This window comes from Giraffa tippelskirchi, chromosome 3 (assembly GCF_054371585.1).
Source record: "Giraffa tippelskirchi isolate mGirTip1 chromosome 3, T2T-mGirTip1v1.2.pri, whole genome shotgun sequence".
NCBI lineage: Eukaryota > Metazoa > Chordata > Mammalia > Artiodactyla > Giraffidae > Giraffa > Giraffa tippelskirchi.
In genome coordinates, this window is record NC_137277.1 from 7896782 (window position 1) to 7920779 (window position 23998).

The window sequence follows — 23998 nt, forward strand, 5'->3', positions numbered from 1 at the left end:
CTTCAGGGTGAAGCAGTTCCCTAAATTTGTCCCAGTTCCCACTTCCTGAGATAAGTAACCGAGTCCCTAAATATGGCCTCCATAGACCCCTCCCCCCCACCGAGGGGGAGGGGCCCTGGCTCCCTTCCCTGGAATCTGCCCTGGCCTTAGTGATTGCTTGGGCTGTAGAATGTGACGCAAGTGACAGCCTGGAACTTCCAAAGCCAGGGCATGAGACGCCGCACAGCTTCCGCTGGGCATCTTGGAATGATGCCCGTGAGACAGTCGCTCTGGGAACCCAGGCTCTGTGTCACCTGGAGGGGCCACGCAAGAGCTCTGGCTGCTGGCCCCAGCTGAACTAGCTGACAGCTCCCTCAAGGGTCCCGTGGGAGGGACCCATCTCAGATGTTCAGACCACTGACATTGCAACCACATGAGTCCCTTAGTGAGAACCACCTGACTGAGTCCAGTCATCCCGCCGAGGACCCAGGAAATTATTGCTTCAAGCCACTACATCTTAGGGTGATTTATCACTCGGAAACAGGTAATTAGAACACTTCCCTAGGGAGTCAAGTACTCTCAGAAACATATGGTGCTTTCGTGGACGAAAAATTAATTGTCTTTCTAGTGACCATCCAGGAAGGGTTTGCATAAGTGGCATATCCGGGCTTGTGGAAAGATACACGCCAAATACTCTTCCAATCCCAAGTTCTAGCTCAGGCACAGTATCAGCTCATAAGGTGGGTGACATGAAAGCATTCCAGCCCCCCACTCGTTGTTCTTCCCTTCCTGCCCATTTCTTCCTGCTGTCAAGCCTTTCCCATTCTTCTGTAAATTTTAAACCACTATTCCAAACAACCACTATAGAAACACAGTCAGGTTCTTAGAAATCTGACCCATGTCATGAAGGTACAGTGTGTTTAGGTGGGAGGAGCAGGAACATCAGAGGTTAACGCCCGCAGCGAGAGTCCTCAGGGGGTGGGGGTTGGAGGAGTTGGGGAGAATAAGGCAACTTTATCTTCCTTTCAGGGAAAATAGAATCCCACCAGTAATTAAATACCAATTTGATACTAAGAAGGAGCACAGGGAAATAAGGTTTAATTGAGTTTGGTTTTGTTTTTTTTAGATATTCACAGGAGCATCTGCTCCGACGCCACCTAGTGGAAATAATTGTAATAACAGCAGAGCCTCCCTTCCCCACCCCACCCCCAGCCCCCACGCCCCACTTTCCCTGGAGCCTGGGTGGCAGCCAGCTTTGTCACTGTTCCCACATTCCCACGCCGGCATCGAGGAGGATGTGGGGAGAGGCCGTAAGAGTATGTGTCACTTGTGTACTACGGCTGACTCATTTCCAGAAGTGAAATAGTCACAGGGACCATGACAATTCATGATGCTCTTGAGGAAGATGGCTTTTTGTGGTAGTTACAGAATCTCTGGGAGGCTTTTGAGTCTGCCCACCTGCTTGGAAGGCAGGCTTCAGATCCTCCTTGTAAGCTAAGTCAGTGGTTCCCAAATTTGTCCACGTATTAGAATCACTAGAGAGCTTTGAAAAATTCTCAAGCCCAGACCAGTGAAATGACCATCTCTGCGGATGGAGCCCAGGCATCTGTAGTGCTGAAGCCCCCCTGGGGGGGGGTGCCAAAGTGCTGCCCAATTGACCCAGGAAGGCGATGGGGCCATCAGTTGATCTACTGATGTAGATCTACTGTAGTAGTAGTTGGCTACTACCAGCTGCCTCCTTCTGCTTTCCCTTAGGAGCAACTTGAGGCCAAACTCACAGCTCTGTCTTTACAATGTCTAAGCCATTTGGAAGATCCTTCACAAATAAGCTTCCCTGGTGGCTCAGACGGTAAAGTGTCTGCCTACAATTTGGGAGACCCAGGTTCCATCCCTGGTTCGGGAAGATCTCCTGGAGAAGGCAATGGCACCCCACTCCAGTACTCTTGCCTGGAAAATCCCATGGATGGAGGGGCCTGGTAGGCTGCAGTCCATGGGGTCGCTAAGAGTCGAACATGACTGAGCAACTTCACTTTCACTTTTCACTTTGATGCATTGGAGAAGGAAATGGCAACCCACTCCAGTGTTCTTGCCTGGAGAATCCCAGGGACGGCGGAGCCTGGTGGGCTGCCGTCTATGGGGTCGCACAGAGTCGGACACGACTGAAGCGACTTAGCAGCAGCAGCGGCAGAACAAGTTCACTCACAGATAAAAAGTGCTGGATTTAAAATTTTTCCATCTCTAATGTATTTTTGCTGTGTTTAAATTTTAAGTATTTTTTCCCCAATATAAAAATATACTGCATGAGTAGTCATCGTGGTTGGGGGGCAGGGAGGAGCTGGGAGGGAGCACCAGGGGTTTCTAGGATGTGTTCTTTTGTTGATGCATGTGTGTTGGTTCATATTCATAGTTTATAATGTGTGCTTTTCTGTACACATTTATACCTCAATAAAAATCCCACATAGCCAAGCGATTCAGTTATACAGATATGTACATTCTTCAGAAAAAAAACCCAAGGGATTTCCCTGTTGGTCCAGTGGTTAAGACTCCGTGCTTCCGCTGCAGGGGGCACAAGTTTGATCCCTAGTCAGGGAACTAAGGATCTCACAGGCTGCATGGCAGGGGTCCAAAAACCCCTAAAAACTAAAATAAATAAAAACCCCACACATACTGCATAACTATGTGGGGAAATACAGAGAAATGAAAAAAAAAAAAAAAGAACCAGTGAAGACCAAGGATTGGCCCTTAGGGCCTCCACAAGGTAACACAACTTTTGAGACAAGGTAAGTCCCTTCAAATAAAGCCACCAAAGTGCTGGTGGCCACCTCTCACCCCTGTAAGGAGAGGGAAGGAGCCCCTGGGAGGTTCCATGAGGTTGACATACTAGACTCTGAATAATTCACTGCCAAGGAGCAAGATTCTCTCTTTGATCTAATCCAGCTTATCTTACGCCTCTCTTTGACCAAGTCTCAAACCCCGGGCCCTTTTGTCCTTCCATGCAAAGTCCAGTTGTAACAAGAATCCTGGTAAGTCAGTTTAGCCAGGACCCCCATCCTCCAGGTCTGGTCACCTTCAAAATGTTTGGGTTCTCCATCGTTCAGCACCCTCCGGTGATGTCTGAGCCTCCTGGCCTGCCTTCAGCAAGTTGTTTTTTTTTTAATTAATTAATTTATTTGGCTGCACTGGGTCTTAATTGTAGCATGCAAACTCTAAGCTGCGGTATGTGGGGTCCAGTTCCTTAAACAGGGATCGAACCGGGTCCCCCTGCAATGGGGGTGTGGCATCCTAGCCACTGGAAGTTCTGCCAGGTCAGTTTACGGTTTACCGAGAATCTCTCCTGACCCCTGATGTTTCCTTTTAGTAATCTTCCGCCCACTGACCCCTACACTACGCCTTGGCTTATAGTCCCACTTCTCTTTGTATTCACAGTCGAACTCAATCTCTACTCCCTCCCGCCCATCTGCAAGACCCCAACGTAGTGGTCCCTGCCCCCATCACAGAGGTCCTGAATATAGCCCACCTTACCCTTCTTTAACAAGTGCTTGGAATATTTTTCTTTAACAGCAGTCAAATCAGAATTTAAACCTCATCATTAGAAATGGACCTTTTGCGCATCACAAAAGAATGATGCTGAAAGGGACATTGCTGATTCAAGTCCCTCATTTAAAGAAAAAAAAAGGGAAGAAATGCACATAACAGGAAATAAACAAGTGATTCGCAATTAGCATATTCATGTTGTGCAATGATGACCTCTGTTTTCAAAATAAAACCCACAATAAAACTATCACCCAAAATAAAATCATCCCAAATAAAACCCATGTCCATTAAGCATTGTCTCCTCACGCTCCTGGCAACCACCAACCTGCTTTCTGTCTTGGTGAATTTATCTTTTCTGGAAGTATCATTTAAATGGAATCACACAATATATGGCCTTTTTGTCTGCCTTCCGTCACTTCTTTCACATGATGTTCTTGAAGTTCACTCACAGGGTAGCACAGATCAGGACTTCATTCCTTTTTATGGACAAAGCCACATTTCTTTTACCCATTCATCTGCTGATGGACACTTGGGTTGTTTCGACCTTTTGGTTATTGTGAATAGAGCTACTATGAGCATTCCTGTGCAAGGTTTTATGTGGACACATGTTCTCAGTTCTCTTGGGTAAATACCTAGGAGTGAAATTATTGGGTCACATGGTAACTCTAGGTTTAATTTTTTGAGGAACCTTCAGTTTCTCTTTTTTATTTTTTGGCCACACTTAGTTCCCTGACCAGGGATTGAAACCCTGTCCCCTGCATTGGGAGTTCAGAATCTTAACCACTGAACTGCCAGGGAAGTCCCAGGTCTCTCCTTTTTTAAAGATATTTTCTGGGACTTCCCTTGTGGTCCAGTGATTAGGACTCCAGGCTCTCACTGCTGAGGGTCTGGGATCCCATAACCCACCTGGCATAGCCAAAGGGGGGAAAAAAAAGATATTTTTCTTGGGGCAGGGTTGTTGTTGTTATTCAGTCGCTAAGTTATGTCTGACTCTTTTATGATCCCGTGGACTGTAGCCAGGTTCCTCTGTCCATGGGATTTCCCAGGCCAGGAATATTGGAGCGGGTTGCTGTTTCCTTCTCCAGGGGATCTTCCCGACCCAGGGATTGAACCTCTTGTATTGGCAGGTGGGTTCTTTACCACTGAGCCACCAGGGAAGCCCCGGGGCAGGGTGGGGAGGTTAAATCAGGAGTTTGGGATTAACAGATACATACCACTACCACTATATATACAGAAAATAGAAGAATAACAAGGACCTACTGAACAGCACAGGGAACTATATTCAATGTATTATAATAACCTATAATGGAAAATAATCTGGACAAGAAAATATGTATATGTATAACTGAATCACTTTGTTATACACCTGAAACTAACACAATATTGTATATCAACTATACTTCAATAAAAATTTTTTAACATATATTTTCCTCAAGGGCTGGTGGGTACTCCAGATTCGTTTTCCACATCTACTAGTAGTAGTAGTGTTAGTTGCTCAGTCGTGTCTAACTCTTTGCGACTTCAAGGACTGTGGCCCACCAAGCTCCTCTGTCCATGGAATTCTCCAGGCCAGAATACTGGAGTGGGTAGCCATTCACTTCTCCAGGGTATCTTCTCAACCCAGGGATCGAACCCGGGTGTCTTGAATTGCAGGCAGATTCTTTACCGTCTGAGCTACAGGGAACACCCTGTTCCACATCTGTTAGGACCAGTTTTTCATGGGTGACCAGGCTGTCTTTGTTAAATACACATAACATCCAAGTCTCAGTTTAGAATTAAAATGATGCTGTTGTTCTTTCAGGTGGCTCAGCAGTAAAAGCCCACCTGCCAATGCGGGAGACACAGGAGACACAGGTTCCATTCCTTGGTCGGGAAGGTCCTCCGGGGAGGAAATGGCAACCCACTTGTTTTCTTGCCTGGAAAATTCCATGGATAGAGGAGCCTTGCGGGCTACTGTCCACGGGGTTGAAAAGAGTCAACACAACTGAGGGCAATGAAGCCTGTTCTTCCACTCAGGGTCCTTTGCATTTCAGAAATGCCTGAGACCTTAGTGTCCTAGGGTTTGCCTGTGTGCTGGCGGCCAGCCAGCCTTCCCCCAGTCAGTGTGGCTCCTGCACCGCTAATGGCTGCAAATCGGGATAACAGATCCACCCCCGAGAACTCAACACGCCTCTCCCCTTAGGAATAACACTTACTCCTGCCAAGAGATGCAAGTGGCAGATCTGATTCCATGCTAATCCTATTTTACACTTAGATTGTCTTCCCTCTTTAAGTGCTCCAAGTCCTCAATTTGAGAACCAAGCGGTCACAGATACTTGTCACGTGGCAGCTGGAATTCAGCCTAAAAAGATAGGATCTTTGTGCTTGTTGGCAAATGCCAAGTTGATGCTGTGGATTTTTCTAGGTCATGCCGAGTCCGGAAGATGGATATGTCCTTTTAACTCCGCATCAGAGCCGTCTGTCTGTCCCTCCCTCCCGGGACCCATCAGCCTGCTGCACGGAGCCAGGAGGAGGTGGAGTGTTTGTGGCCTTCCTGGGCTCTGCATCGCTGCAGCAGCCACCTGGCGCCCAGATGGGGCTCCCTCCCCTGGATCCTCTGCTGCGGTTGGGAGGGGTCAGCCCACAAGCGTTTCTCTCGAGGACCTCTGTGTACAGAACCGCGCTCACTGCAGCTCTAGGAAGGAGACAGAAACAGAAAAGAAAGGATACTTTCTTCGTATATGCTTCCCATTATATGCTCCTCCCAAGCCCATTCCATCTTTTGTTTTCTTTAAAAATAACTTCATTCCTTAGTCTGTAAACTTTGATAGGTAATCACTTGGCTCCCTCTTCTGTTTTGAGACAGGGGGTTTCAGAGGAGGCTGCTAGGATCATCTGATGGTGCCTTGAAGGAGAAATGACATCTCGACTCATTTTCAAGATGCCAGTCACGTTGCCGTGGTCAGCACTTTAGGGCAAGGAGCAAAAAGGACAACGAGCCGCTTTTGGAAGTGGCTGTCCTGTTGGATCAGCACAGCATCACTCCCGTGGCAGCACAAAGCTTCAGGGGCACACGTGTGGAATGAGGTTACCGTGTCCCTTGCCCCGGGGCCCCTCTCCTCAGCCCCAGCTGTCCAGCCCATCCTGTGTAATCATTACTTAAATGACCAGGGTTCTGTCTGGAAAGAATCGAAGAGTTTGACCTTCAGGAGGCCAGCCTCCAGGGAAGGGGAATTTCTATTTTCGGGATGTGGATAGTGAGCGTCAGGGGCAGGCAAGCCCCACTCAAGGCACCCGTCTTTTTTTGCAGCTTGGCAAAGTAGGGTGCTGGCCCCTCTTTGGCCTCCAGTGAATTGGCTTCTGTGAAGGAGGCCTGAGAGGCGAGAGGGATGCAACCCCAGGTGCCCACCAGGGGCCAGCAGGGAGCCTTGAAAGGGCGGTCCCGCATCTCCGGAGAGGGTGAGAGAGGATGTCACCTCTGCTTTGTGGGAGTGGTCCATTCTCAGGTAGAAGGAAACCACCCCAGACCATTAGCGCCAAAGCGCTGCGTCCAGTCTGTTTGCTTTGGGAACAACCCAAGGACGCGGCTTAGCTTTGGAGCAATGTTAAAGCGGAAAACACTGCACAACGAAAAACGCCCGGAAAACTGTGTACACACCCATCCCCTTGGCCTGCACGTGGGCTGCTACCAAATAAAAGCGGCTCAGCATTTCTGCTGCCTGGCTGCAGAGTGGCCAGGTCTCTTTTCCTGCTTTCCAGAAGTTCTCCTTGTGGGAATCACCCAAAGCAGCTTAACACGGTTGCTGGCTGCTCTTCCCTTGAAGGAGACGACCAGTCTCTCCGAAACCAATATGTGAAGTGAAGTCGCTCAGTTGTGTCCGACTCTTTGCGACCCCATGGACTGTAGCCCACCAGGCTCCTCAGCCCATGGAATTTTCCAGGCAAGAATACTGGAGTGGGTTGCCATTTCCTCCTCCAGGGGATCTTCCCAACCCAGGGATTGAACCCGGGTCTCCTGCAATGCAGGCAGATGCTTTACCGTCTGAGCCATCAGGGAACCAGTATAAACCAGTATAAATGAGTACTGGTATAAAGTAGCTAGATGGCGCCCGAACCAGTATAAACCAGTATAAATGAGCAAGTGATTTCAAAGCACAGTTGAGGGCTTCCCAGGTGGCTCAGTGGTAGAGTCCGTCTGCCAATGCAGGAGTCATGGGTTCCATCCCTGATCTGAGAAGACGCCAGATGCCGCGGGGCCACTAAGCGCATGCGCCACAACTATGGCACCTGTGCTCTGGAGCCCAGGAGCTGCAGCGACTGAACCCACACGCCCAAGCTACTGAAGCCAGCGTGTTCTAGAGCCTGTGCTCCGCAGCGAGAGAAGCTACCGCAGTGAGAAGCCTGCACACAACTAGGAGTGGCAACGAGAGAAAGAAGTCCATGCACAGGAATAAAGACCCAGCACATTCAAAAATAAATAAAATTATTTCTTTAAAAAGAAAAACACAGTTGGGTAGGGCGGAGGCTGGCTGCAGCCTCAGACGGGGACCTTCTCTCCCCTCACCAGTGTCCAGGATGTGGGACTGGGTGCTGGAGACAGGCCAGAGCCCGCCGTAGTGGGCCCAAACTGGAGCTGATGTCAGCAAGAACCTATGAAATATTCCTAGCCGCCGTTCTCCATGTGGCTGGCCTGGCCAGCCTCACCACAGAGTGTAAAAGTAGCTGGACTGTCAGGCTTCATGACAGGAGCTGAGAGGACCATGTCATTTGTGTGGCACACAGTGGGCTGGGCCGGTGGCAAGCCCTTCCTGCAGAGTGGGAAATTCTGCCAAGCTGGAAATGGATGGGCAGGTCTGCGCCCCACTCTTCCCTCAGGTGAAAAGTCATTTGCAATCCTATAATTACTATGTTTAGTAAATATGCCAATTGCTCCTTCTTGGGCAATTTTTTGTTTTTCTCCTGTGCAGTTTTTAAAAATGGAAACCAGTGTTCTTTGCCGAGCCCTCTGTCTGCTGAGTCAAAGACCACAAAGTCTACAGAATCACGTGTTAACAACCTCAGCAAGAGTGTTTTCGGCCCCACCATGACAAATGCGAATTGAGGGAAACCAAGTTCCTGTTTTGTGTTCAGCTGGTAGCACTGCGGAGATGTGGAATGCTAGAAAGAAGGTTCTGGCACTGAGTAAGGACATGATTCCCAGATGTTCCCCTCCCCACTGTGGTTAGCAGAAAAACAACCCCCCAAAGATGTCTGCGTCATAGTTCCATGCGACCCATGACTATGTTACCTTATATGGAAAAAGCAATTTTGCAGTTGTGACTAAGTTAAATTAAATTAAGGCTTTTGAAAGGGGAGCTTAACCTGGGTTAGCCAGGTGGGGTCAATGCCATCACAGACAGGAGAACTTACAAGAAGGAGGTAGGAAGATCTGGGGGTTTTCCTGGTAGTTCAGCTGGTAAAGAATCCGCAGTGCAGGAGACTCCAGTTCGATTCCTGGGTCAGGAAGATTCCCTGGAGCAGGGTTAGGCTACCCACTCCAGTATTCTGGCCTGGAGAATTGCATGGACTGTATAGTCCATGGGGCCGCAAAGAGTCAGACACGACTGAGAGACTTTCACTTTCAGGAAGATCTGGGAGCTTCCCAGGTGGCGCTATTGGTAAAGAACCCTTCTACCAATGCAGGAGATGTAAGAGACTCAGGTTCAATCCCCTGGGTGGGGAAGATTCCCCTGGAGGAGGAAATGCCAACCCACTCCACTATTCTTGCCTGGAGAATTCCATGGACAGAGGAGCCTGGTGGGCTACAGTCCTTAGGGTCGCAAAGAGTCAGACACAAATGAAATGACTTAGCACAGCACAGGAAGGTCAGAGTCAGAGAAGATGTGACAACAGAAGCAAAAGTCAGACGGAGACTTGGAGATGCTAGACTGCCAGCATGGAGGTGAAAGAAGGGATCCGCAGCCAAGGAATGCAGGTGCTTCTAGGAGCTAGAACAGGAAGACGGCTCAGCCCTGCCAATCCATTCTAAACTTGTGACCTCCAGAACTGCAAGATGAGAAATCGGTGCAGCAATGAGAACCCGGGACACTAACACAAAACCCAGCTTTGTTCTTCCAAGGACTGCAGAAGAAATCCATCTGCTCAGAAAACCAGAGACGCCATAAGCCAAGGTACAGGGTAAGATCTGAAAGTCGGGGGAGCTGGGCTGGTGTGCAAGCCTGGGCAAGGTCACCTGGCAGCATAAGTGTAAACAAGTTCCCCCCACAGTGGGAGGCGGGCAGGTCCACTTCCCAGATCCCTTTCCTCCGACACCCACAGGAGTGTGCACTGTTGTCCTCTCTGGAGACACCTAGTACTGTTAGATTTTTTATTTTTTAGTTTAAAAAGTGATACATCCATTCACACTAGAGTCCTCATAACTAACTGGGTTTTCCTCCCAGAGTAATTTGCATTCGAAAAAGAACAGGCCCGCAGAAGACAATGCAGACCCTGAAACAACAAATTTCAGCCAAATCTTTCACCAGGGAAGAAGGCCATGTGGTGACCAAGGCAGAGCTTGCGTGATGCGTGTACAGGTTATGCGTGCGTGCTCAGTCGTGTCCAATATGTGACCCCGTAGTCTGTCACATGCTCCAGGCTCCTCTGTACATGGGATTTCCCAGGCAAGAATACTGGAGTGGGTTGCCATGCCCTCCTCCGGGTGATCTTCCAGACCCAGGGATCGAACCCACATCTCCTGCATTGACAGGTGGATTCTTTACCGCTGAGCCACCTAGGAAGCCTGCACATACAGGTCAAGGAACACCAAAGTTGGCCAGTCAACCACTAGTAGCTAGGGGAGAAGCCTCGAACAAGATACTCCCTCACAGGCCTCAAAAGGAACTGACCCTGCTGACATCTTAATCTTGGATTTCTTAAGAACCGTGACGCGGTAAATTCCTAAGTCACCAGGTCTGTGGTACGTTGTTATGACAACTCGAGGAAACTAACACAGATGCCTTCAGATCCCAGACCAGCAGCTGAAATGAGTGGCGGGGGTGAGGCCTCTTTGGGGAGGCTGTGCTAGTGAACTTCCCTGAAAGGGATGTGTCCCTCTGAGCAGGCCTGCAGTTGCGGGGTGTGTTGGAGGCAGAGTCCAGAGGCCCAGAAGAGATGTTGGCTGGCAGCCTCGGCAAGGACACCTGTGTGGAGGAGGCCACCTCTGAGGTAAAGCTAGGCTCACCCCACCACAGCTGGAGCAGCTGAACCACTGCAGAGACAGAAACCTGGAACACTGCCTGCAAGTCAGGAATCTCGTGGGACCAGTCTGGTCTCCTGCATGCCCGTCCAGGGCACGCCCCTCCACCCACAGCCTGCCACCCTCAATGCCTGGCAGGGTCACTGGGATTTCAGAATGGAAAACCACATCTGGGGCCATCCCAGGAGACCAGTCTTAAAAACAGTTTGCCAGGCCGGACATCTCCCTCTCCCAGCCCTCGCAGCCTTCCACGCAGAAAGCCCTTGAGGTCAAGGCAGGCCTCTGGGTCCTGCAATTCAGCCTGGGAGCTGGAACCTCAGGAATAGGTGAGATGGCAGGAATGAACATATGAATGTTGATCGCTGAGTTGAGTCCAGGAGTCCCCACCAGGCTCCTCTGCCCATGGAATTCACCAGGCAAGAATAAATACTGGAGTGGGTAGCCAAGGAGATGGCAGGAAACCTCTTCTAATAAAAGCAAGTCATTTGCCATCTGGCAGCCTTGGTTCCAAGTTTTCAGAGAGCTGGGCCGGGCCCAGTGCATGCCTGCTTGCTTTTTGTTTTGAAAAAGAACAAAAAAGGATCAGGTGTGTGGTGGGGAGGCTACCCTCAAGGAGGAGGGAGGGTGACTGGGGGAGTTGGAACAGCAGTCTCTTTCACCTGTGATGGCTAGTGACCGGGACAGATCAAGCTTCATGCCAGGCCTGTGGCCACAGCAGCTAGTTGCTTTAATCAGAACCTGGAGGATGAAGCCTGGAGAGGGCTTCCAGATGCTTCCTCTCTCTCAGAGCGATTGAGCAGCGGGTGGGTGAGGCAGCTCTGTGGCAAGCAACACATCAAGCAGATGGATACTCAAACGCCAGCTAGAAGCTTGGGGTCAGCTGGGCCTCCCGGGCTGGGGGCTGGGATCTGGGTTTGCTTCTCAGCTCTGTAGGGAGCTGGTTCAGTGGCTTAGTCAGGCAAGACCCTTCACCTCTCAGGGTTTCACTTCCCCAGTTATCAAAAGGGGAAAAGCATCTTCCTCTTGCCCAATCCGGTCTCCCGGGCCATGGGTACTAATGAGGGTCTCTGGAGACGAAATAAAGCTCTTCAGAGAGGGGCTGGGGGCGGGGCGGTGTGGGCCCGGTGGGAGGGAACCTGGAGGGAGGAGGTGACGGACGAGAATGAAGCGGGCAGAGCAGGGACCTTGGGGGTGGGGACGGGGGCTGGGGAAGAGGCGGCCGGGAGGACAGAGGAGCCTTTGTGCGGACTGGAACCGGGGCCAGAGGGCTCTGCCCTTCACCTCCCTCCCACTGGGCTCCGGGAGGCCGGATAACAACCCAGCAGGCCGCCCCGCCTCCCTCGCTGCCCGGTTTCCAGTCAGCCCCGCCCCCGCGCGGCCGCACGACCCCAGGGGCTCCAGCCTGGGAGGCGGAGGGACCCTGTGGCAGGTGGGCTTTCTCACTAGGCTCGTGCACGGCCACGTCCTCGCTTCCCGGGCCTGAGTCCCACCAGACTCCGGGGTTTAAGCAGCGGCTTCTCAGGACTGATGGAAGCGCTCGGGGGGAGAAGAGGGAGACAGCCCCCCTCCAAGATCCGAGATCCCCGGGAGCATCACGCCGCGTCCCGCGTCTTCCAGGCGCCCGAAGCCCTGACTTTGACCGTAGTCCTGGCTGGAGGAGCAGGCAGGCGAGGGAGGAGGGAGAGAGGAGAGCCGAGGGATCGAGCCCGGGCTCCCGCAAGGAGCCCCCTCCTCCCGCTGGCGCTGGCGTCCCCGCGTCGCGTGACCACGGCACTGCGGCTGCAGCGCGGCGCTCGGCTCCTGGCACGGGATTCCTGGGGGGTGGGGAGCCTGGAGGTTCAAGATCAGACCTCGGTGGACTCCGGTCGCGGCGCTGCTAGAGGGTGATGACGCCCCGCCCCGCTCCCCCCTCGGGTTCCTAGTTTCGCAGTTTCTCGACCCGTGAAAGCATCGCTGAGTCACCTTCCCGCAACGCGCTCGGGACGCTCACGACCCAGCCAGGGCTGCCCTCAGAGCTGCGCAGGGCAGAGGTGGCCACCACGCGGCCGCTTGCCAGGCCAACGGCCCCGGGACCCACGCGTCCCAGTCTGAGCCTCTCCCCTACCCGGGGACATCTGGGCTCCGCCCCGCCAGGTGTTGGGAAACAGGCCGCCTGGGTCCTCTCGCAAAGGGGTACCTCGGAGCCGTGCCGAGACCTGCCTCTTCTCAACTTTCAGGGGTGATGGGAAACTAGACGTGTGAATGGGTGTCGGGTGGGGGCAGGTGCGGGCGCGTGAGCACCCTGCAGCTGGGGCCTGCATGAGCTCAGCCTCCTGCAGTGGTTTGGTCTTTTCTTACTTCGTTTAGAGAGTTAGAAACTTGGTGACTTGATCTTGGCAACTTCCTCCTCTGGGTCGCCACACACTACCCCACAGGGAGCTTACTCGAGTGGGTCGTGGACACTTTCAGGTCGGACACTTACTTGCCAGTGATGTATGTTTATCACACCCCATTGACACACGAGGCCCCGGGCCAGTTTGCAGCTCCCCGCTGAGCCAGCAGGGGCGACGAGGGACACGCCCCCGATGCTTGGCTTCCCAATCCGGATGGGGTCGCCTAGGCCTGTTTACACCGCCAAGCTCCTTTCAGGTGGGTGAGGGGCGCGAGGCCTTAGAGCTCCCCCTGGTTCAGGCGAGCCTCGATGTCGTCCTCTGAGAAAAGCACCCAACTTCTGAGGTTCTTAACAAGGCCCCTTCCTCCGGACCGCACTGCTGGCCCTCTCTCCCGGGATGGCTCCTCTGGCTGTCTCAGGCTCCGTGGCCGTGCGGTCCAGGAGGCTAAAAATAACTCTGGGGGAGGATGGGAGCGGCTGCAGAGACGCCCCAGCATGGAGTGAGGGGTACCTGGCGGGGCCTGGACCTCGAAATCCGGGTGGGGTTGGGGGTCGCGGGCAGCGGGGCGGGTTCCGCCAGCAGACTATCCAGGGACAGGCGAGGGTCTAACGGGAGCACTGAGCCACGCGCTCCCGGAGACCCACCCGGGGGCCGATCCGATTTTGTGCGCGGCGGCCTGTGATGCGCGGTCACCCTCGCGCGCCCGGGATGCTGCGCTCGCGGCGGGTCTGGGGCTCCGCGCCTCGCCAGCGGCTTCCACGTCTCCCGCCCAGACGCGGCGCTCGCTTTCCTTCTGGGTCCGAGAGTCCCCGGACCCAGCCAAGGGCTGCGCGCTTGGCCGAGCCGTGTGCGCGGACTGGGCGGGGGAGGAGCGGCGAGGCCAGGGCCCGGCTGGCTCGCGCAGTGCGGGGCGCGGGTTCCACCCCCGGGAACGCCTGGGCCGCGGGGCGTGGCCAGGCTGGGAGGCTAGGCACGGCGCCCTCCTGAAGTTGAGCGAAAAGTTTGAGGCTGGAGGCAGCGAGGCCGCGCAGTCAGCGTTTACTCAGCGCTCCGGTTGTTCCGCAGATGCGAGGCTGAGCCCGGGACCGGCTGTGTTCAGCCCCAGGCCACTGTGGGGAACGGAGATAGTGCTTCCCCAGGAAACTGGACCGACTGGGTAGGGCTGGCCGCCTACCTTGCCTTCTCGCCCTTCTTGGCTTCCTGGGCGGCCAGGGGAGCTGCCGAGCAGCACATGGCCTCCGCGCCCACTCGGCTCTGGCTGAGGGAGGCGGTGGCTGGCGACACGGCTCCGGCTCAGCCTTCGCGCGACTCCGGCGCTGCTTCCACGAGCGCTGCGCGCGGCGCCGCATAGCCCGGCCCTTGGAAACGCGCGCGGCGGTCCGGGCCATCCAGAGCTCGGGTAGAGGACCCGGCGACTCGGCTGTTTCGGGCCAAGGATCGCTTGCCCCGAACTTCGCGCGGGGCGATGGCCACTCACCTTCTGGGATTTTTTTTTAAGCAACTGGACTCCCCTCCCCCTTTCGGCCCCCGGGGAGGGGCGTGAGGACCCGATCCCACGGAGAGAGCCACGGGGCTCTGACTCATCGTCGGGCAGGAACCCGAGGTCCTAGAAAAGACAGGTTTTCAGGAAAAGACCCTTTCCCCTTGGGGGTGGGGTGGGGCTCAGTTCCAGGACCCGAGCGCTCTTGGTGGCACTGAACCTCGGCTTTCTGGATCTCTCGGAAAACTAGGCGATGCCCGTGCACGCGGCTCCCCGAGTGTGGTCCCAGGACCTAACGGGGCGCCCCCCACCTCAGGGGGCCTCTCCAGACTCCACCAGCGCGGTCTCCTCTCCCTCAGGTCCGGCAACCGCAGGGAATGACGCGGGTGCCCCCAAAGCCCCGGCAACGGGCGGGGAGGTCGAGCCCCATAGCCGTCACCGAGACACCCGCCTGGGCAGCACCGATAAGGAGCTGAAGTCAGGAGCCGCCGCGGCGGACAGCGTTCCGACAGCGCCGGGGACCCCTTGGCAGCAGGGGCCACGGGGCGAGGTCATGGATGCAGGTTTGTGGGGGCCTGGCCGGGAAGGCCTGTAGAGGGATCCCTTCTCTCCCTGGTGAGGAAAGTTGGCCGGAGTCAACTGAACAAAAGAGGGGCTGGGGACCCTGGAGAGAAGCCTTTTTCCCCACGAGACCAGAAGCTGGTGGGAGTCTGAGCCCAGCCAAGCTGGCTGGGTGTGGAGTGTGGGGCTCCCGCTGGAGCGCGCCCCTGGAGGCCGCTGCCGCTGGCCAGGCTCAGTTGGATCAATTACCCGTGGATTTCAGGCGCCGCGTTTCCACCCCGGTGCGGGCGTTGTGATCCTCAGCCCCTAGTGGCGGGTTTGGGTTTGCGTTTACAGCGGGCGGCTCCCGGAATCCGCTCCCAAGGCCCTGCCACGTGCTGGTGCTGTTAAATCCGCGCGGGGGCAAGGGCAAAGCCCTGCAGCTCTTCTGGAGCCACGTGCAGCCGCTGCTGGCCCAGGCCGACGTCTCCTTCACGCTGATGCTCACTGGTGAGTGTCTCCCCTGGAAAGGGCGGGCGCGGGGAGCATCCCCAGCCGGGGGACGGGCGACTCCAACCTCCCACCTTGATAGCCGCGCCCTCTGCACAGAGCGGCGGAACCATGCGCGGGAGCTGGTGCGGGCCGAGGACCTGAGACGCTGGGACGCGCTGGTGGTCATGTCCGGAGACGGGCTGATCCACGAGGTGAAGCCTTCCCAGGGGAGGCTGGGCCTGGGTCGTGGGGGCGCTGGGTCCGGTGGGGGGAGCTTCCCAGGCTGAGGCTGCCTGTGCTCCAACAGGTGGTGAACGGGCTCATGGAACGGCCTGACTGGGAGACCGCCATCCAGAAGCCCCTGTGTAGCCTCCCAGCCGGCTCTGGCAATGCGGTGGCCGCTTCTTTGAACCATTATGCCGGGTGAGAGCCCAGGGTCCGAGCGGGCTTATTTTCCCTCAGGGCCACCCCTACTGCCAGGCTTTCTTTGGAGTGACTACCACTTGTCTCTGGAGCCCTGAGCCTCTGTTCCCGCCCGTCTCTCTCTCTCTCTCTCTCTCTCTCTCTCTCTCTCTCTCTCTCTCTCTCTCTCGGTGACTCCAGTTGGCTGTTACCCCCTGCCAACTCCCCCAGGGACTCAGTGTCACTTTGGCCTGCCCCAGCTCCTCAGGCGGAGGAAGGGCAGGGCGTGTGAGGGCTCCTGCCCCCCTCATCCGACTCCCTCCCCTGCAGGTATGAGCAGGTGACTAAGGAAGACCTCCTGACCAACTGCACGCAGCTGCTGTGCGGCAGGCTGCTGGCGCCCATGGACCTGCTGTCCCTGCAGACGGCCTGTGGGCAGCGCCTCTTCTCTGTGCTCAGCCTGGCATGGGGTTTCATCGCCGACGTGGATCTGGAGAGCGAGAAGTTTCGGCGCCTGGGCGAGATCCGCTTCACTCTGGGCACCTGCCTGCGCCTGGCGGCCCTGCGCACCTACAGGGGCAGCCTGGCCTACTTGCCCGCAGAAACGCTGGCCTCCAGGAGGGGCCCCTCCCCAGCTCGGGCCCCGCAGGGCCCCGTGGACACCCACGTGGTGCCCTTGGAGCAGCCAGTGCCCCCTCACTGGACGGTGGTGCCGGAGCAGGACTTTGTGCTGGTGCTGGCGCTCCTGCACTCCCACCTGGCCAGTGAGCTTTTCACCGCCCCCATGGGCCGCTGTGCAGCAGGCGCCATGCATCTGTTCTATGTGCGTGCCGGCGTGTCCCGGGCCACGCTGCTGCGCCTCTTCCTGGCCATGGAGAAGGGCAGGCACATGGAGTGCCACTGCCCTCACTTGGTGTACGTGCCCGTGGTCGCCTTCCGCCTGGAGCCCAAGGACGGGAAGGGTGTGTTTGCTGTGGATGGGGAACTGCTGATCAGCGAGGCTGTCCAGGGCCAGGTTCTCCCCAACTACTTCTGGATGGTCAGTGGCTGCAGGGAGTCCCCACCCTCCCTGAAACCGCAGCCCTCACCCCGCAGGAAGTCTCAGCAGAGGCCGCCCCCAGCAGAGCGCCCATGACTCAGTGGGCCTTGCCTGTGCCTTTGTCTACTTGGTTTACTCTGAGCTCAGGCCCCCCACCCCTTTCTTCCTCCCCGAGTACTGGAGGGCCTGTCCACAGAGCACGTGGTGAGTTGGGAGGAGGAGGAGGGAGATGCCTGGAGAAGGGTGGGAAGGGCAGGCTCTGCCCTCCAAAGGCCAGATGGAGTGTTGGGCTAGGAGCAGGGAAGCCACCCTTCAATCAGATCCGAATAAACTGACATTCCCAGCCTGCTGGTCTTATCCTAGGGGGTGGGGGGAGTGGGGTCTTGCTTCTGCTGGGGCTCTAGAATTTAACGTGATGCCCAACCCAGTGGTCCCTCCTGGATGGGGCAGCGTGTGGTACCGGCCCCTAAGTCATTTTGGTAGTTGGCACAGGACCAGAGCTGGTCCAGGCTGCTTTTGCAGGGCATGGGGCCCTGCCCCACTGAGATTATACCCCGTCTGGCCTGGAGCCAACTGCCTCTTTGCACAGGTAGGAAGACTGAGGTTTAGAGTGTGTCTTACCTAGGGCCATACAGCCAGCGAATCTCAGCCAAAAGGGAGAATGTCTCCGAGTTAGGGGCACTAGGGAAAACTGGCCAAGAGCAACAGAGGTCAAAACGGCAGACAGCTGTCCCCTTTCTAAAAGGAGTCTGTCGTCCCTCCAGGGAGGGCTCTGGGGCTCCCCCTGCCTCCCCTGCCCTCCTCCAGTCTGTCCTTGTGGGGGAGCAGTGGGCTGGGGTTTAAAAGGAAGCAGCAGTGAGGAGGGGCAGATTTCAGCTGTCCAGAGTGGCAGCTGGGCCCAGGCCAGGTGCTGCCAGGTCAGCACTCCCAGCATCTGGAAGGAGCTGAACCGGTGGACCTGGTCAGAGGCCCCCGGGGACCAGAGCTGCTGCTGCTGCCCTGCTAAAAGGTGGCTCTAGGACCCAGGCCCTGCTCAGAGGCAAGAGCACTGACCCACTGAACTTCTAGATCCTCACTTCCCAGCCCCTGCGAGTCCTTGATGGGAGATGAAAAGCCTTGGGAGCGGGCTAGGTGGGAAGAAGCCGCTGCCTTGAGACGCCCCCCACCACCCGCCCCAGCCACAGGGATCTTTCCTTCCCCTGGGGAGGGTGTGTGAGGTGCCCCCGAGGGGAAGAAAGGCGACAGAGCCCGGATGAATGGCAGAGGCAGGTTTAATGGTGCCACCTTGTCTGTTTTGTACATTGTAATGAGCCAAACCCCCCCTCAAAAAAAAATGCAAGTAAAAAAAAAAAGTTTAATCACACAGCACTTTATACAGATATCTTAAGCAGTAAGCATTCACATCTCCACATGAACAACGCACCGGGAAGCACAGCCCCGCCAGTCACTCCGGGTGATCCTCCAACAAGACTCCGACTCTGGGCGCCGATCGCCGCAGCCCCAGCCTGGCCCCCATCCTTACCCACGCTGCCGCCGGCCGCGTACTCACAGCGGCCCAGGTGTGGAGCCAGCGTGAGGCGGACAAGACACATCATGCTTTGGCTTATTTTCTTTTTTTTTCCTAGTAAGAGTTAATGTTTTTTGATTTATTTTCTTTCAACCTTAAATATTACATACATACACCAAAAATTACATAGCTGCAATGTGCTCAACGGCATCCCCTTCACCTGGAGCTTCACATTATCAAACGCTTAGAAAACTTGTAAACCTCTGGGCCCAGCCCTGCGAGGGAGAACCCTGTTGGCCGCCTCTCCCGCGTTGGGCCTGCGGTTTGTCAGCGCAGGGCCGACAGGCTCTCTTCTGTCGCGGGGGGAGAGGGCTGGCCCGCTCTGAGTTCCGTGAGCTGTGTGCTGCCCCCGCCGGCGTGAGCACTGGACGCTGGAGGGGAGAGGGCCCGAGTCCACGGGAGAGGCCCTCGTGTGTGCCGCTGCTCCCGCCTCCGGGGACCCGGGAAGGGGCCTAAAGCCAGAGCTGCGGTCCCCCCGCCCCGAGGGGCAGGAAGGGCAAGGCACCTACAGCTGTGTCTTCCCAGCAGCAGCTCCCTGTCCTCACCCCGTGGCAGCATGCGAGGGCCACCACCTCCCGGGGGTCGCCCTGCACCCGGCCTGGTGCCCGCCTCTCTGAGAGAGAAAGTTCAACAGGTCGGGCTGAGCTGGGAGTCAGCGGCACAGCTCTGGGGAAGGTGGCGGAGCTGGGGGGCGAGGGAAGACCTGGTGGGCGGTGGCGACGGGAGGGCCCGGGACACCAGGAAGCATCAGCGGGACTCAAGAGGGCAGGGGGGACGGGGCGACCGCTGCAGCAACCCACACTTCGTGCAAGGCACGTCCACGTGGCCCGTGGGTCCACCTGCGCCACGTCGGAGCCCAGCGTTCTCCTGTGTCAGCCCCCAGGGAGAGCCCACCCCTGCCCTGAGGGGGAGATGGCGAGGGAGGAAGCGCAGGGGCACTCTGCCTGGGACGAGGGCTCGCGGTTCCAATTTCCTTTGCCACAGGGCACCCGCCTGCTGGAAGATTGCTTCAGAATACAAATGGCAGCATCTCAAGAAACTTCCTGCACGTCAGCAGCAAACTCACCTTGGGAAGGAGGAGGCAAAGGCCGGGGGAGGTGGGGAGCCTGCACTGGGGACAGAGGAGGAGAGGGAAGGGGGGCGGCTCCGGGGAGGGCTGGGCGGGTGGCCTCTCCCCGCGGCGATGTGCCTTGCTCCGGGGCTGCCTGCTACTTGTCCCCTGCGCTCTCAGGCATGCCCGCTTCCATCAGGGCGGCCCGGAACTGCATCAGGACTCCCCGGATGCTCTTGACGAAGCCCTTGGAGAGCGGGAAGAGGGGGAAGCCGAGGTCGGGGTAGCCGCTCTTCTCGGGCAGGAAGCTCCGGTAGCTCTTTCTCCTCTTCTTTGGCTTGACGCTGGGCGGCACTGAGGCGTCGGGCGGGGCCTCCGAGGCCTGCTCTGCGTGGTCCCTGCTGGCTGAGGCCGGGCCTGGAGCGCCGCCCTCTGAGTCTGAGCCCTGGGAGGCCTCCCCGGGGGCCAGCCCCCCGTCCTCAGGTTCCTCGCGGCTGAAGTCCAAGAGCTCGGCCGTGGCCGGCGGCTCTGGCGAGCTGCTGTCCTTGGGGAGCCCGTTGGGCAGCGTCTGGGCCCTCTCTAGCAGGGCGTGGGTTTCCAGCCAGGACTCGATGCGGTTCACCAGCCGCCAGCCACCGGTGCTGAAGTGCTGCCGGATCTCCTGCTCAAAGACCTCGGGTGGCCGCCGCACCAGCTGGGTCATGGACTGCACCACGCGGATGAGGGCCATCTCGTTGTAGCAGCGACTGTTCTCATAGCCCTCCTGCAGGCCTCGGTCGCTGTCAAAGCCCGCCTCGTTGTAGTACGGTTCGTTCACCAGGATTAAACCTGCAGGAGGGAAGGGGAAGTCCCTCAGGGCTGGCCTGACCTCCACCCCCGAGAGGAGGCCAGACCCACAGACAGGAGGTAAAGGGGCGCCAAAGCCCGAGTGACTGTGCCCTCCAGCCCAGCCCCGCCCCGCCCACCGTACCTTGGATGGAGATGAGCACCTGGAGAAGGCTGGATTTGCTCGTCCACCTCTCTGTCCCCTGCAACACACGCACACACATGGTGCAACTGATCAGCTGTGTCCCAGATACCTACCCGGACTGGCCTACCCTCACCGCGTGCCAGCACCGACCCACCTTTCCAATCCAGGTGCCCAGGAGGCTGACGCACACCTTCCCGTTGTCGTACAGGTTGGGGTTCAGGCGGCCGCTGCACTGGGAGAGGTAGCAGAAGTGGGGGGGCACGGCCGGGTAGATGTTGGGGAGCTGGATGTCGAACAGGTAGAGGCCATCCTCATAGGGGGTGCGAGTGGGGCCCTTGATCAGGGCCGAGAAGAGGTCCTAAAGGGGGGTACGGGGAGAGAGCGGGGAGGCTGACGCGGGCAGTGGGCACCCGTACGTGGCACCTGCTTCCAGTCTCATCCAGGGCGCCTTATGGCTGCAGCGGGACAGGGAATGGCCCCGGGATCTGGACACCCGCGGACAGCGACAGAGAAGCTGAATGCAGGCACCTCTGTGCAGACCTACTTGGCACCTCTTAACTCCTGGCACGAAAGGAATTTTCCAAACTGCTTTTTATCTTACCAGGTTTTTTTTTTTTTTTAATAAACTACTACTTGTAAGTCGCATTCCTCAAAACACCACTGTGACCTACCCCCCCACCTCCCCCCAGTGAAGGCAGCAACAATTACAACCAATGAGAAGAGCAAAGAACATTCCAGGATGGCAAGGCTGCACTGGCTTCAAGGGAACTAGAGGGATGAAAGGATTTGAACTCGAGGGAAAATGCTCTGTCAGTCATTAAGGAGACTCTCCGCAGACATCAGAGACCCAGGCTGAGGGCTGGGGCAGGGGCACCATTGCCAGGGCAACGTGCCGGGTGAGCTGCCAGCTGAGAGACTGCCAGGGCTGAGTGGACTGGCGGGAGTGCCGGCAGGCCCGTTCCCACAGCATCCCTCTTTGTGGTCCCTTTCCCGTGGCCCCCTTCTCCAGGGCTGGGCCAGAGGTGAGGCTTCAGACCCAAATTCAGGGTCTTGCATGGTGCCTGGCACAGGACACGGCCCAGCTGAACAAACAAGGTGGCAGATGGACTGGGCTTGCTCTTCCTGTAACAAACAAGGAAGCACTCACGCGCCTCCACCAGTGTGACTCAAACACAGGCCCAGGTCACAGACAGGACTAGCAAATGGAGTGGGACGTGGCCACGGGAGGCTATACTGCCCTGGAGCTAAAAAGCAATGAACTACATGGCTGTCATTCAACACAGGTAGGTTTCAAAATTTACCCTGTTGATGAACAAGTTACAGATGATATATTCGATGACGCACTAGCCTTGTGGGACAAATCCTACTAAAAAGCCTGTGTTTATGGCGATGCATGAACAGGTAAATGTGGAGGGTCATCTGCAGGAGAACCTGCCCCTGGGGGTGGGGAGAGGACCGGTCAAAGGATACTACAGGTTTTTCTATAACATTCTAATTTTTCAAAGAAGAAAAGTCAAGTAACATATTACGTAATTTTAAAGCAAGCTTTAAAAGGACGGCCGTCTGGTCTAGACACAACTGTGGGAGTCTTGTTGGAGCCTCTCCTGCCCTGTGAGGGGCTGCGGGTGGGCAGCCTCATGGGTGCCCCCCAGGCCTGCAGGTCCAGGGCCCGAGGCTGCAGCCTCTTGGGCGCCCATCCAGCTGCCCGCGCCTGCCCACGCCCGGCCCGTGCCCGCCTACTTGCCATTCTGTCCTCGAACGTCTTGACCATAATGCCGTCGGGCAGCGAGGTGGCCAGCAGCGCCATCTCCTTCCTCACTGTGCTGAAGAACTTCTTGGCTTCTGGAGGCTGGAACTCAATTTTCTTAAAAGAGTGATTTGCTAGAGGGGGAAAGAGGGTGGTCAGTCCCTCAGGTGAGGCCTGGGAATGCCACCCGGAGGGGCAGCGGCAGCCGAACGTGCTCCCCAGATGGGTGGACAAAGCCACACACCTCCCACCCGCCGTCTCCTGGCATGGGGACCGGGGCCCACTCCAGGGACACGGCGCCCCGGCCCTGGGCCTGGAGCGCAGGCCGGGGGAACTCACAGGGCGCGAACTCCAGCACCGAGAAGACCTCGCCCTTGGCGCTGGTGAAGGTGACGCCGGGCTTGCCGCCGCACTGCTGGCAGAGCACCGGCGTCTCGCTGGGCCACTCGGCCTTCACCGGCGACTGCCCCTCGGGCTTGTCCTCCTTGCGCTCTGTCTCCGGCACCGCCTCCATCTTCTCCTCCTCGGCGATGGCCACGTTGTCCAGGGTCTTCTTGAGGTTCTCCTGCAGCTTCTTGATGTCATCCAGGAACTTCTTCTCCCGAGTGGGTTTCTCAGGCTCCGCCGTGGGGGAGGTGGGCGAGCCCGTCAGCAGCTGCTCCACCGTCATGTTTTTGAGGCTCTCCAGGATCTTGATGGCCTCCTTCAGCTCCCGGAAGCTCTTCGGGGGCCCGTCCTTGCCAGCCTTCTCCATCAGCCCGGCCATGGGGGCGGCCATGGCCACGGCCCCCTGGATGGCGGCCGTGGCAGCCTCCTCGCTGATCACCACGCCCTTGTCCTCCTCGGGGGCTGCCGGCTGCTCGGCGGCGGGGATGGGGGGCTCCTCTATCTTGGGGTGCTCATCCTCCACCAGCCCATTGTCCGTCTCCCAGCTGTCACTGTCGTCTTCCCACTCGTCCGAGGACGCCCCGCTGGTGCTGCCTTCCACCGAGTCGTAGTCCGACTCCTCGATCTCAGACTCGATGTTGTACAGGTGCTGGGGGGAGACGGGGCGTGGGCTGGTCAGAGGCCCTCTGCCAGGGACCCCGAGCCTCAGAGCTGACGGTGAGTGGGTGCCCTGAGGCCTCAGCAACCCTGCCACCCTTCCTCCCTTTCCTGCTCTGGCCTCGAGGTTGGGCCTCTGCGCTAGGTGTTCCCTTGGCCTCTGGGAGGCACCTGTGCCACCCCAGCCCAGCCCATGGGCCCAAGGCCCAGCAAATGCCAGTTCCAGCCTCCTTGCCACTGAGTGCACTTGGTCCGCTGGACCGTGGCAGACTCTGTTCCCATCCCTGGAATGACCTCCTGGACAAGGAGGGAGCCACCCCCTTGTCCATCCTGTACTGGCGCTGGGAGAGGGGAGCTGGGGTGTGAGAATCAGCTCAAACGAGGAAGCACAGAAATGGAGCTGCAAAAGCCCTGAGGCTCAGAACTCGTCTGTTCCCCCCCGATCTGTGACAGTTTCTTAGACGTGTTGGGGGAAGGCTGTTTCTTACAGGGAGCAGTGCGTTTTCAGCACAGTGAGATAGGGATCCAGGTAATCTGTGAGAACCTAGACATGCCTGGCAACCAG

General features: G+C 57.0%; 2 protein-coding genes and 1 long non-coding RNA gene across 14 annotated transcripts in view; 1 reads left to right on the plus strand and 2 right to left on the minus strand.

The window, feature by feature from the left end:
* Nucleotides 1-3690: 3690 nt before the first annotated feature.
* On the minus strand, nucleotides 3691-13912 carry LOC145540629 (uncharacterized). Its single transcript, XR_014078432.1, has 2 exons — nucleotides 13612-13912; nucleotides 3691-6187 (listed from the first exon to the last, which is right to left on the minus strand). It is a non-coding gene; the product is annotated as an uncharacterized LOC145540629 (long non-coding RNA).
* SPHK1 (sphingosine kinase 1) lies at nucleotides 9366-17397 on the plus strand. 8 transcript variants are annotated; one of them, XM_081575481.1, is made up of 7 exons: nucleotides 9366-9669; nucleotides 10241-11055; nucleotides 14941-15144; nucleotides 15479-15631; nucleotides 15731-15825; nucleotides 15921-16036; nucleotides 16346-17397. In XM_081575481.1, the coding sequence occupies exons 3-7, from the start codon at nucleotides 15135-15137 to the stop codon at nucleotides 17148-17150; spliced, it is 1179 nt and encodes a 392-aa protein (XP_081431607.1). In that variant the 5' UTR covers nucleotides 9366-9669; nucleotides 10241-11055; nucleotides 14941-15134; the 3' UTR covers nucleotides 17151-17397. The 8 variants fall into 8 exon arrangements, with proteins under 8 accessions (XP_081431607.1, XP_081431609.1, XP_081431608.1 ...); XM_081575475.1 differs by lacking the exons at nucleotides 9366-9669; nucleotides 10241-11055 and adding exons at nucleotides 12120-12158; nucleotides 13178-13357; XM_081575476.1 differs by lacking the exons at nucleotides 9366-9669; nucleotides 10241-11055 and adding exons at nucleotides 12338-12612; nucleotides 13178-13357.
* Nucleotides 17398-18307: 910 nt separating this feature from the next.
* The window catches only part of UBE2O (ubiquitin conjugating enzyme E2 O), a 50775-nt gene continuing 45084 nt past the window's right edge, over nucleotides 18308-23998 (minus strand). For all 5 annotated transcript variants that reach the window (XM_081575470.1, XM_081575471.1, XM_081575474.1 and 2 more), the window contains 5 exons: nucleotides 22729-23425; nucleotides 22387-22523; nucleotides 20797-21000; nucleotides 20643-20700; nucleotides 18308-20500 (listed from right to left, as the gene is read on the minus strand). In XM_081575470.1, the coding sequence (XP_081431596.1) occupies nucleotides 19830-20500; nucleotides 20643-20700; nucleotides 20797-21000; nucleotides 22387-22523; nucleotides 22729-23425 (1767 nt within the window). In that variant the 3' untranslated portion in view covers nucleotides 18308-19829. The remainder of the gene's footprint in view (nucleotides 20501-20642; nucleotides 20701-20796; nucleotides 21001-22386; nucleotides 22524-22728; nucleotides 23426-23998) is intronic.

Excerpts from the sequence above, each read along its gene's own strand:
- SPHK1 (XM_081575475.1), top strand. The coding sequence starts at position 13,294 with ATGCTTGGCTTCCCAATCCGGATGGGGTCGCCTAGGCCTGTTTACACC. Across the intron at positions 13,358-14,940 it reads CACCGCCAAGCTCCTTTCAG|GTCCGGCAACCGCAGGGAAT; the intron begins GTGGGTGAGGGG and ends CCTCTCCCTCAG. Across the intron at positions 15,632-15,730 it reads CTTCACGCTGATGCTCACTG|AGCGGCGGAACCATGCGCGG; the intron begins GTGAGTGTCTCC and ends CCCTCTGCACAG.